General features: G+C 41.4%; 2 protein-coding genes across 3 annotated transcripts in view; one reads left to right on the top strand and one right to left on the bottom strand.

Moving 5' to 3' along the window:
• The window catches only part of LOC147242875 (uncharacterized), a 27383-nt gene extending 25233 nt beyond the window's left edge, over positions 1-2150 (top strand). For both annotated transcript variants that reach the window (XM_086188669.1, XM_086188668.1), the window contains 3 exons: positions 20-178; positions 288-444; positions 1603-2150. In XM_086188669.1, the coding sequence (XP_086044795.1) occupies positions 20-178; positions 288-444; positions 1603-1691 (405 nt within the window). In that variant the 3' untranslated portion in view covers positions 1692-2150. The remainder of the gene's footprint in view (positions 1-19; positions 179-287; positions 445-1602) is intronic.
• Positions 2024-12622, bottom strand: LOC147242874 (NAD(P)H oxidoreductase RTN4IP1, mitochondrial-like). The gene is made up of 9 exons (XM_086188670.1): positions 12014-12622; positions 11785-11936; positions 10435-10503; positions 8509-8633; positions 7967-8015; positions 7722-7858; positions 7026-7209; positions 4805-4900; positions 2024-2884 (listed from the first exon to the last, which is right to left on the bottom strand). Exons 1-9 carry the CDS (start codon positions 12291-12293, stop codon positions 2681-2683), a joined length of 1296 nt encoding a protein of 431 aa, XP_086044796.1. The 5' UTR covers positions 12294-12622; the 3' UTR covers positions 2024-2680.

Below are 12622 nucleotides of genomic sequence, written 5' to 3'. Positions count from 1 at the left end.
GTGTGTGTTTTCTGAGTAGAAGCAAGTACACTTCCGTTTAAGGAACAGACAGACGGGGCTCATCATGTCAATAGTTGGCGATCTGGATGAAATCAAGCTGCTACGACTTCAAGAAGCGGAGGAGACTGGCGGTTTTGAGCAGATCTGGTTCTACCACAGCGGACATCTCCATTGCAAGGTATCAAGATCATTACAAAACTACTAATTAATACTATCGCCATTTTAACATAAAACACTCACCCAGCAAGGATTGCAAGTATTGTAATCTGTCTCCCCCGGGGTTCCAGCTGCTGGAGGAATGCTGCCTGAGTCCCAGCGGCAGTGTGGTCATAGCAGGAAGCCGCGTGGGCCTCGCGCCAGAGCAAGACAACCACGTCTGGAGCATCACCCCTGAGGGCTTCATCCGCTACTCGCCTTCCTCTGACCTGGTCCTGGAGGTGAAAGGTGAGCCACGCATGTGCTGCTTTATACACACCATCATCTTAATGTCAGACTATAAAAAAGCTCGGCGTCCATACTGTATATGATTGAACATGGCCACGGGGAACTGACATTGACAGCAACATTCTTGATTTTTTTCGTCTTTTTATACAAATCAACACTTAAGCAGCCATTTTCTCCTTCAGAGTTTAATAAACAGCGCCTCCCTGCCATTACGACCCACATTGCGGTTGTAGGTGGAATTCATTTTGCACAAACGTGATGTCAACATTTTTTCCACAGCGGTTACAAATCTATGTTGTTGTCACACAGCAACACTACGCTACAAAAACACCTTCGGTCTTACAACCATGTAACATGAATATGTCGCATCACGTCACATCTGGGTTAACTACAGACACGTTTATCAAAGAAGAACATAAATCCTTATCATTAACAATTATTCATTTGATGTCATGTCCTCAAGTATTTGTTTAGATGTCATATTTTTATGTCTTTGCACATTTGGAATGCTATGATTTGTTTGGATGCAACGCACAATTTAACACGTTAAAACAATCGAGACTTTTGTAAAGACTTGAAAGAACTCCACAGCTCCCTGCAGTCACTCACAATACAGTGTCATGACTCGAAATGTCACAGCTTATTTGCAGTTTTGCCAAACTCTGCTTCTGTATACAAGTCTGGTCTGCAAGGTCACTGGAAGTACATTTCTTCAACCCTGCATTTAGTTGTGGTGCACATATCTCGGGGTATAATATTTCTAGATGGAAGTGTCATGGACGTGGTTGCCCAAGGATATTGTAAAATTATCTTTTGTGTGATGTCAAGGTGAAACACCTTCATCTCCAAGCTACTTCAGTTAATTTATATGCTATTTCTGTCCACTAGTAATTAACCTTCAATCAGCCTTTATTCTAGTGTGGGAAGGTTTTGAGCATCATTGTCAATCAGTGACACCTTGTGGACAAATAATCAAAGTGCATCACTCGCTGCAAAATCCATCACGTACAAGTAAACGTCACCATGTAATGCTGGTTTTTTTGGTGTCAGTAAACAGAATATATGATTGAAGTCAAACATGCATTATTTTCGGTGCAACATAGACAACACATATAGTAGATTATCTGTGATATTAATGAGAAAGCATCTTGTTTACAGGTGGCCGTCACTATGACAAGAACCAAGTGATTCTTAACTCGCTTGATCCGAAGAAACTACACCAAAAGTGGGACGTGGAGATTATTTGAAACAGCACCCACCCCCCCCACCCCCGTGACATCATACGAGGCTCTTATGTGCAGCTGCATTACAGGGACAATGTGCATCATTGGAGTCGGCCAAACATTTGCCACAGCTATCATATTCCCCATTGAGGAAGTAAACGTGGAGAGGAAATATCCGTAGGAATGTACCATAACCAGCAAGGTTTGAACTTGAAATACTTCACCTGTAATATATTTCAAGGTTTGTAATTTGTCTTTTTTATTAATTAACTTAAACAGTGTTAACACATTTTCATTACCTTTGTATGCAATGAAATGTTACATGACTTTCCATAAACAAAATCCAACTTTACTCAGCAAGTTAAATGTGTGTTTATTTTTGTTAAGTCAAACAAATGACACGTTGCTCTGAACATAAAAACATATTCTTTTTTTGTCAATAAATTTAATAAATAACCATGAAAGTACATTGACATGCACTTGAGCAATTTAGAAACTAAACTTTTTGAGTGTTCATGATTTCATTAATTGTTTCCCCTTTTCTTCGGCTTCTACGCTTTGCTTGTCAACGTTACTATGGTAACAAAGACCAAAAGACACGGGTTTAACAACCCGACTCAGAAAAATGCAAAGAAGGAGCAAATAGTTTCTCACCATGCTTCATTTGTGTTACAACATCAGATCCATTGATAAACACTTCCAGCTGAATGTATCAGACAATAGGCTGCTGTTATGAGCAGTTGACCTGAAAGGTATTTCTTCGTACTACACTCGGTAATTGTAGTAACATCCTCATGAAATGGATTCAGAATAACCCAAACACCTTGTGAAAACACAAAGAAAAATAGAAACAGCTTTTAACAACTTCAGGTCACGCTTGTAGCCGGCAGAGCAGCAGCAGCAGCAGCAGCAGCTTTCATCTCCTCTGATGACACCATCTGCTGCTGTCCAGGAAAAGCAAGAGTCACCTTATAAAAAACAACAGCAGCTTAGTTCTCCTTGCATTCGCGTTGCTAGATTAGCTTTGCTGTTTCTAGGACTTCCTTCTCCGGCTCTGCAGTGTCTGTGAAACGGTCCTGAACCAGTTCTTCAGCATGCCTGTCATCATCCTCGGCCACTTTGACAACTGTTTTCCCTCTGGCGTGGCCCTGCTCCAGCTTCTGAAAAGCCTGAGGTACCTGGCTAAACGGGAACTGGGCCTCCACAACTGGCAGGATCTGTGATGGACCACCAAAAAAAAATATCAGGAAAAGATTAAAAGAACAGCTCAGCATCACTAGAAATGATATAAATGAAAATGATGCTGACTTTGAATTTTTTATGTTAAAGAAAAACATGGAAGGACTTCACTTTAGCAGGCAGTGGCCTTCAGGAGCCACTTTCATAACCAGGTCTGCAGTCTGTTGGGTTTGTTCAACAGCAGGATTACGAAAAAAACTACCAGGACCATTATTTTACTAAGCTTGGAGGAGGGGTGTGGCCTGGGCTAAGCCTTGAGAATTCCTAGCTGGTACCCAAAATCAGAACTCTAATGCAAGGTCAGCTCAGACTTGGGGAGCTCAGGGAGAAATAAAACACCTCTATGTAAATCAATGTAAATCACTCTCTCTCACAAGTCAGTGAACCATTAAAATTATGTAGAAAAATGTTCATTTAAAGGGAACTTACGGAAAAATGCACTACTTCGTCATCTTCCCCTGCACTAGACAAGATATATGGATCACCTTCTCGCCTCTGTGAGACAGCTGAGACCCACAGAGACCAGCTGACTGCTAGTTAGCTTAGCACAATGAATGGTATTTGATAGAAAGTGTTAGCATACCTCCATCTTGCCTACTCAGGTTTCAAAACGTAGTTCCTCCTCTGTTCATCCTGGGTCCATTAGATCAGGTTAAGGATCTTGATTTGTCCAGAAGTAATGTTCCTCATCCTCTCTGACCAAGTCTCTCTTTTAGTCATCAACTAATTTTTTGTGGTTGAAATCCCTGCGCCAGGAAAGTCGTTGCCTAACTTAAACATTAGAATACTGATTACTGAATCATTTTTAAATTGAATGTTAATCACAACCCAAGTTCTACAAATGCAAGAGAAGATCGCCTGATGACTTTGGACTAAGGTATGCTAACCTGCCCATCTGCTACCATTGATTGTGCTAAGCTAACTAGCAAGCAGCAGGTCTGCAGGGTATTGATCTCCTAACTGACTCTGGGTAGGATGCTAAATAAATGTTTACAAGAAGGGTAGGGTGTTCCTTTAAGTTAAAAGACTCCATGTAGATGTTTAAGTGGCCACTACTGTAAAAAGCATTTCTTTTTTTCTTTTTTCAAATTGGCCAAGATGGAGGTACTGCATGTGAACACAACTTTGAAATAGTTCTAATGGGACCAGGTTCTATACCAGACCAAAAATGATACACTGGAACTAAGAGCATGTTGCCTCAATAGTTTCTCCACTGTGTGTTAATAATGGTGTTATTTTTTCAATTTTAGGCGAGCAGCTCATTTAAATGACGAATGCAACATCATCTTTGCTTTCATAGCTTCAAATGTGACAAAGTGAGGGAGGGGTAGAGAATGTGATGAGGCTGGACAATCCTGAGCAGGTCCCACATCACAAGCAGCCAGGCTTGTTATTCTGGTCAGCATCTCTTGTCGGTAACAATGAATGGAGAGCGCGGTGGTGTCACACTGGAAACGATCCACACTTCTGACTGAGAATAGCACTAGCAGAGTGAGCGTGAGTGTGTGTTTGTGCAGGTGTTTGCGTGTGTGTCCGTAGCTTCCCGCCACTAGGGCTAAATGTGCTGGTTGCTATAAGCCCCCGGGACAAAAGCACTGAGGTCCCACACGCTTTTTGCAAATGGCTGCTCAGCACTGTTTAAAAATCCATTCATCGTCTCCTGGCGCCATCATCCAACAGCAAACCGTGCACGCAACCAACCCACCAGCATAGCAGGAATGCCGTGCTCACTCCTAAACAATGCTGCAGGGGAGCCTTGAATACAAGCATTTATGGAATCCTGAGTATGTTTGTATTCAGTCTGTGCATGATTTCCATCCCTGCATGACACTACTGAGCAAAGAGGATTTCCATCTCTCCTATTTGTTTTTATAAGTGGTAGAAGGGCAGCGAGGTACCTTCCCAGCATCCACCAGTTTGCTGACGCTGTCCAGTGCCGGGCCATCTGGACTATAAAGTCCCCAGCGGTAGAAGACTCCGGTTGATAGAAGATTCTAAGAGAAGAACACAGTAATGGCGGAGCGATTAGCTGGATAAGAGAAGAGAACATCCTCATTCCGACATCTGTGTTTTGATGAAGGACATCATAAATATAAAAATTCAAGCGTAGCAAAGGGGAAGACAGTATATATTTGGAAACTACTGTTACATCCCAGTGGATCTGTGCATCAGCTGACTGATGTTGCCAGTAAGCAAAACTTGAAAATTAAAGTTTCCATCCTTAAATCTCAGTATAAACCCCAAGCATGGAATAATTGACAAACAGAGCAAATATCATTCACATTCATATCTGAACTTAAGGACATCGTAGATAAAAGGTTGAGGGAGACGCTGTTTTTCTCGATGCCACTGTGTTCAAATAACTTTTTCTTACTCACTTTGGGGGGGTTTTGTACTGCATCATCTTGTAAACAGTATTTTGTACATACACACACAAGCTTTTAATGATTTATTATATGTTGTGATTGTTTCTACGCCTGCTACTTCGACCGGCTCCTCTGGTATAACAGATTTTCAATCTCAATGGGACTTCTTAGTAAAATTAAGATATGAATCTGGGTTTCATTTGACAATATAACTCGCTAAAGTTGAAGGTATCTAAGCATGAGATGATGAAAGCTCCCTTTGAGTACAGTCGAGGCTGATGAAGTTCGGGTGTACTCAGTTTTAACTGCCTACGTGATTGCAGAGGAACCCGAAACAAAAAAGCCAGGCCATGAAAAACAAACCAGCAATGGAAATTTAGGATTGAGTGGAGGCCGGTGGCTGGAGTATGACAAATCTAAAAGAAGTAATGTACAGTACTGAAGTGTGTGAGCTTGTTTTCCATCAGAAACAGTAGCTTCGGGAAACACCACAATCAACTCATGGGGAAAGTGGACAACATTTACGATGTTTTATGCGGTTATATCACTTGATGACACAGCTCTTCAACACTGATAATTCTTCATACATTAAAATATACATGGAAAAACTGAGCCACCAAATCCAACTTAATGTTACTACATTTATCCTTTTAATACTTTCCCTTTATCATGTGAAAAGGAAAGCCCCAAAGAAGGCAAAGCTCCATTAGAAAAACAGAAGAAACACAATTTTTTAATCTAAAAATACTAAGTTAGATCATAATCTATCATGTGGCGCCACACCTCCTTCACCTCCGGTGAAACTGGCCCTACTTCCACGAGTCCCTCTGGTCCTTCAGTGCTGACCACTAGAGGGCTCAGTTGTGCTGTGATGTCGCTGGTTGGAGTGCAGCTCTGAGGGTGTGACCACCATGGCTGCACCCAACCAAACTGACCAGCTGGCTGCTCCTATGGACAAAGGGGCCCGGAGGCTTGGCAAGACACACACAAACACTGGTATTTGCTGGGGGGAGACAGTTGGCAACAATCTGCACAAACACCAAATACTGCTGCTTCAGCAGCCAAAAAATGCGCACACACATCCAGACTAACGCCCCCACTTACACACACAATCTCATCCACACACACCCAACACTGTCAGCCGTGCTTCCAACACAACCCAGCACAACTTGACTCGGCCCCTGCAGCAGCTGCAGCACCACCCTGTCCTCGCCTCTTCCCCCTCTATCATCATATCACACACACAATTCATCTACAGAGCAGCTGGGCTAACAGGAAGTAGAGAAATGATCCTTGAAAGCTCACACACTAACAGAAACCGGAAGTGTTCAAGCTTCGTTTCACTTTTCACCTGCACACACTCCGATTTATTACCCCCTTCAGGGGATAAACAAGCACATCAAGCATTTGCACACATACAATATGCTAAGAAACTGCATCAAGTTCTTACACGCACGTTCCCCGCCCATTCCAACAGAACAGAAATCCATATGATCAACTAATTGGAAATAAACTGCAGGTTAACTCTAGCCTTGAATGGGGTTACACCCATTATTTCACAACGATGCACTCACATGACACTGAGAGTCAAGTATTTCATTTCAGTTTGGGAGCACCCAAGCTCATAGCTGCTTGAGAAATATCAGGCCCTAAATGTTTTATAAAATGAGTCTCGCATCTGTTTGAGAAGTAAATGAATGTGTTTTTTAATTACTGGCAGTTGTTTTAGTTTAGCTGTATGTTGACAATTTACCTGTAAGACCTTGCTTTGCAGGGTGAATCCCGCTTGACAGATCCCATCCAGGAGGCCAAGGGAATCAGTTTTGAGGAGTAGAGGTGTGACCAGTGTGACATACTTCGCCCCGGCCCAGGGCTTCAGCAGGCCCATCGCCCACTTCTCTGTGTCCCCGCCCACACAGTCAATAATCACATCAAACCTGAGGGTGCAGGAGAAGCCAGTCAAAAACATTCTGGTACATACACTTCCTCCTGATTTATGCCTGTTTTGTCATCTTAAAGCTGCATCCCACATATTGCTTATGTGAGGAAAACAGTGTGCTGATTTGTTTTGTCTTCAAGCTTAAGCTAGGGTTTACCAATGTATTTTTGAGGGGCGAACAAGCAGGCAGTATCCATGGAAACGAGAAAGTGAATCAGTGAGCAGGTGTACCATGCTGACTGGGACATGTTTACCACATTTGGGAACATTTGGGGGGGGGGGGTCAAAATCACACACACTTGTAGCAGTCCAGCAGGAGGAGAGCGTGACTCCTTTTCATTAGAACATTTACTGCCACGGACTCTAATGATGTTAAATTAGAGTCTCAGCTACAGGCTAATAAAAGGAGAATTTTTCTCTGATCCTTAAAAAAAAAACAAAAGAACAACATAATGTCGCCAATTTACACGTCATTTTCGGTGCTATTTAAAAAGAGGTTTAACAACATACTTCTCCATTACTTGCAGCTGATCCACCGCATCTTCCGACGTGTAGTCCACAACTTCGTCCGCTCCAAGCCCTCTAACAAGGCCCTCCGCGTTCTGAGAGCAGGTAACAGTTACGTGGGAGCCCCAGGCTTTTGCTAACTGGCAGCACAGAGGAAGAAAACAGAAATAAACACGCAAGACACAGCAAGCGGCCATGCAGAGTTTAAAAAGGCAATCATGCAGCTTGTGGTGCGTACTCTGCTTCACCTGAATAGAGAACGTTCCGACACCTCCCGATCCTCCGGTGATCAAAACTCTAGGAGAAGAAACCCCAGCAACCGCAGGGTCATTCCATTACTGTGAGATTCATTTAAATGAAGCTAATAAAAGAAGTAGAAGCCCTAAGGGGTGAAAAAAGGGTCTTGCTGAATTGGAGGCTATTACTTTCAAGGAGGATGAAAAGTTCCATACGATTACACACCAGGTTACATTTTTATACTCTAAGGGGTTAAAGGCGCAGTTTTAAACCTCTTCTCATGCCAATTAGGATCAAGTAGAAGACCAGTTTCCTCGCTGAAAGAATTTGATGAAACGGTCGTCTTTATCAACATAGAGGCTTGCATGGCTGGACTGATTTCTCAACAGGAAAAGGGTGCATTATTAAGAAACTCCGAGACTTTAAATTAAAAAAAATATATCAACTGAAGTCTGGAACATGGCAGTAGTAGTATTCACAGACTAATTTCCATTTCCTAACATTCTGCACATAAAGAGGTGGGTTCAGTTTCCAAAACCGTCTGGGTGCTTGCCTTTTATTGGGTGAGTTGTCCCTGCAAAGACCGCCAGCGTTGACAAGTGCAGACAGAGCAGTGCTGGCCACGTACGGGATGGATGCTGCCTCTGTGTGGCTCAGTAATTTTGGCTTGTGGGAAACCTAGAAGAGACACGGACAGTAGTTACAAATGTATCGGCATGTAGCTACTTAGTCAGGAGCTGCACTAATTAAGGACTATAAAGTTGTGCAGAAATGAGTCTTACAAGCCAGCGTTTGCTGTTGAAAGGCCAGTTCCCTCACCTCAAATTCAAGTGTTTTTTTTTGTTGGAATGGGCTTTTGGTCGAAATGTGTGATATTCGTTTTTTTGCGCGAATCAGATATGACGAAATTTTACCACCGATTTGGCCAAAACAATACTTACGGATGGCACTATTATCTCTTCAAAAGCAAGGTCTTATTGTTACATATTTAAGAAATACACAATAAATATTCATGCATCATGAACAATTATAATAACGTCGACGATAAGTCGACATGACATTAATTACATATAATTAATAATTAATCAATAATAACTAATAACTCTAATTAATAGTTATAATATATAATAATAAAAATACTATAAAATTTTAATATAAAACATTAATAAAAATAAGTGTTATATATTAATAATTATAATAATAATGAATATAATATATAATTATATTATATACTTATTATACATTAGCAAAAGTAGGCGGATATATAAGTCATCCATCAATCTGGATACATTCAAAAATAAATATGAACAGCTACTGATATGTCTAATATTATTATGCATGTTTGGTTTTAGATAAATACCTGAAATAAGTCATGGAAACTTATGTACGTGTAAATATATATCCTGCTGAAATACAAGGGTCACGCTCGCAGTTTTTAAAAGTTCCAAGGTCAAAATATTCTGTGGAGAAGCCACAAAGAAAATGCCCTGAACCACCAACCTCGTCAGACACTTCAAACTCCATCACCCTGTCGAGCTGCCCAGTTTGAGGAGGCTAACAAAGACAAAGTGGCTAAGGATAGCAGGCAGAGCTCAGAGCCAAAAACAAGCCTGCGGTCTCTCCTGTCCATCATTGGCTGCTGCAGTCAACTGCTTTTGTTCCACAGGTAAAAGATACGTTAGACACAGCTGGATGTACAGGCACTCGTTATCAGTGGGATTTTATTTGTCCCTCTTTCCAGTGAGAGAGCACTTCCCTTATCTATTTCTTTAGAGTTGCTGAAGTTGACAAAAAAGCTCCAGTAACCAATTTGGAAAAAAGGCAACAACAATATTTTCTGTAATTATGCAAATAAAAATTTACAATGAAGAGTTGATTTTTATGTTTTTTTTTATATTATGTCATGTGTAGTTCTTAGAAAATTGGAATTGACGAAAATCAGTAACAGCAGATTTCACTAACAAAAAAATTGTTAATCAGCCAAGAAAAATGCAATCAGTGTATCTCTATTGAAACGTCATAAAAGTGATGTTCATTTCAGATTGAGTCACTAGACAAGTCCCTATTTTTGCCAATCCAAAATTGCGAAATAGGGAGAAATTTGGTTCCACTGATTTTTGGTTGAGAGAACCTATAGAGGTGCTAACTTCCAGGTTGGCCTATGACTCCTCCTTGTGGCACTCTATCCTGAAAGAAAATACCAGGATGTTTGTGTGTCTACAACCAGTAATCCAACACACCTGAACCTATTTCATTCTTACATGGAAAAAACACATAGCTTTATGCACTTAATCCTCACATTAGCTCAGGGACATTTGTACAATTCAAGGCTCTATCAGTCTTCCCTTTGGTCTGAAAACACCCCGCCGGTCTTACGTGGAAAAAGCGTATGGATGTAAAATATTAACAGTCTGACAGTTGATCAGTCAAATGATGAAAATAAAATGCAATCATGCAGCTCTGCAGATGGCAGCCTCACCTCATACTCTGTTAAAGTGACAAATTCAGCCAGACTGCCTTGTTTCCACGGGGGAACAGCTGCCCACACCTGAAACACAAATGACATGCGGTACACGATGGCATTTAACCACCTACGCTTTCTCTTTCAATATTTGTAATCAGTTATTTAGTTCTTGCTCCGGTTTAGGCCGCTCTTATCCATTCCCGCTGCTTGTTGTCTATGGATACATATTTATGCAGATGATACAGGTTAACCACAAAGTAAAAGTCTGTATTGGTGCATAATTGTGTCACATTCAATCTCTAAGTAGTACCTTCTAATTACATCGTAAGAAGTGAGTAATTACATTCTTCCCTGTACAAAGACACTAATGTAGGAATGTAAGACAAAGAGCAGTGCAACTTTGAAATCATCGTGAGTCATATTCATATGAGGACAAAGCAAAAAGAAAGAAATACAGTCTCCAAATTTATATAAATAAAGTAGTTAATAACCTATCAGGATTTTCTCCAAACAAACTGACTTGAATGTTTATGGTCTATGGGAGGAAGCCAGACCAGAACCAAACAATCTGTGCAGGAACAGGTAGAACATACAAATAGTGCATAGAAAGGACTCAGCAAGCAGGCACTGTGGGTTTGAACCCTTAACCTTCTTGCTCTGAGGTGCTGCATCATTGTGCCGCCCTTCCATTTGTCAGTATTCAAGTCTGAAAAGGTAACATTGTCCTCCTCTTCACAAGGGAAAAAAGTCGTAAGTGACCTCTCAAGAAGCAAGCTCATAAACAAAGGGTTAAGTTCAGTCCCCTAAGAACAGGCAGGATAAATCTGGGAAGGGTTAGTGATGAAGAAGTGCTAGCCCAGCCTCACCACCACCACCAATGAGGTGACCTCCAGCAACACCCATACCCTGACTACCGAAACCCTGACCCTGAGGAACTTCAGTGCAGCAGCAGATCAGGCTGTAGTTGTACTGGGCAACTTCCAGGTGTGACTATATGAATGTTTAAACAACAAAAATAACTTGAAGGCAATGTTGCATGCCAGTGAGTATGTAATAATGTTTTTTTTTTCATGAATATTACAGAAAATCTGGGGGTCCCTAGGTACTTTGGATTTAAAGTTATTCTTTAATAACAAGTCAAACAATTACAAATCCTTATCATACAACAATTGAAATCATAATCCTTTTTTAGCAAAAACAATCAAACCCAATGTAAAAAAATGTGCTCACTGGAAAAAAAATAGCTGCTATATTCTCTATCTTGGATAGTCCAAAGTCATAGAGCATTTCTGATAATCAATATAAGTGCCCAGACCTGGCATCAGTTAGAGGCTACAAGCAGAGGTTTTGCAGTGCAGCCCTCACCTCATCTCCTGGAGTAAAGTGAGTCACCTCTGGTCCACAATCCACCACAACACCAGACACGTCTCGACCCAGGATCAGAGGAAATTCACTTCCGTTGTCCATCATTGACGATGGATCCCTTCTTAGCTTAAGCAGTTTAACACCATAGCCGCCTGGAATCAAAGAACTCGGTTAAGAGCTCACCTACAAATCCCTGAGCGTATTGAATTATTGAATTCATATGACTTACCCCTCATTGACACATCGAGAGGGTTGAGACTAGCCGCATAAACCTTTATCAGCAATTCGGTGGGAGACCTGATGGTGGGAACGGTGATTTCTTCCGTATATCTTAACACTCCGTTAGTACCATACTGATCGAGGACCCAGGCTGACATGTAGCCCTGAAGCCTTGAAGGTGAACTGCAGACATGTCTCCTCATGCAAACACGACACCCTGCCCTGACTATAGTTTTGGTCGTGCTTGCTGCTTTTCTGGTGCACAAGTGCAAGAGTCTGGTTGAAGCCATTGGACCGACAAAAATTAATCCCTCCGCTGGGTGCTCCTATAAAGTCAGCTTTTGATACATAACGCTAAGATATTTACAGAGCACTTGCTGATACGTGAGCTAGTGAGCTACCTCAAGCTAAGTAAGTTTAGCTTACATATCAAGGACGTTGCAACTCAAGACATACCGTAATATCTTCAAAATGGGCGAGCACATTAGCAACAGTGCCTATGTGTGCAGTAAATATATAATATAGTGTTACATTAACATAAGAGTACAAGCAGGAGACAAATATTTACCAAAACCAGCCCAGGTTCAAGCTAGACGGCTACAGGACAAGCTAACCTTTC

This window comes from Aulostomus chinensis, chromosome 20 (assembly GCF_037954235.1).
Source record: "Aulostomus chinensis isolate RoL2024-O1b breed Wild chromosome 20, RoL_Achi_v1.0, whole genome shotgun sequence".
NCBI lineage: Eukaryota > Metazoa > Chordata > Actinopteri > Syngnathiformes > Aulostomidae > Aulostomus > Aulostomus chinensis.
This window is presented reverse-complemented; position numbering and strand designations above follow the sequence as displayed.

Coding starts and splice junctions, on each gene's coding strand:
- LOC147242874 (XM_086188670.1), bottom strand. CDS start 12,293: ATGGCTTCAACCAGACTCTTGCACTTGTGCACCAGAAAAGCAGCAAGC. Junction 8,634..10,434: donor TCACTTTAACAGAGTATGAG/GTGAGGCTGCCA, acceptor TGTCTCTTCTAG/GTTTCCCACAAGCCAAAATT. Junction 8,016..8,508: donor GACAACTCACCCAATAAAAG/GCAAGCACCCAG, acceptor TTCTTCTCCTAG/AGTTTTGATCACCGGAGGAT.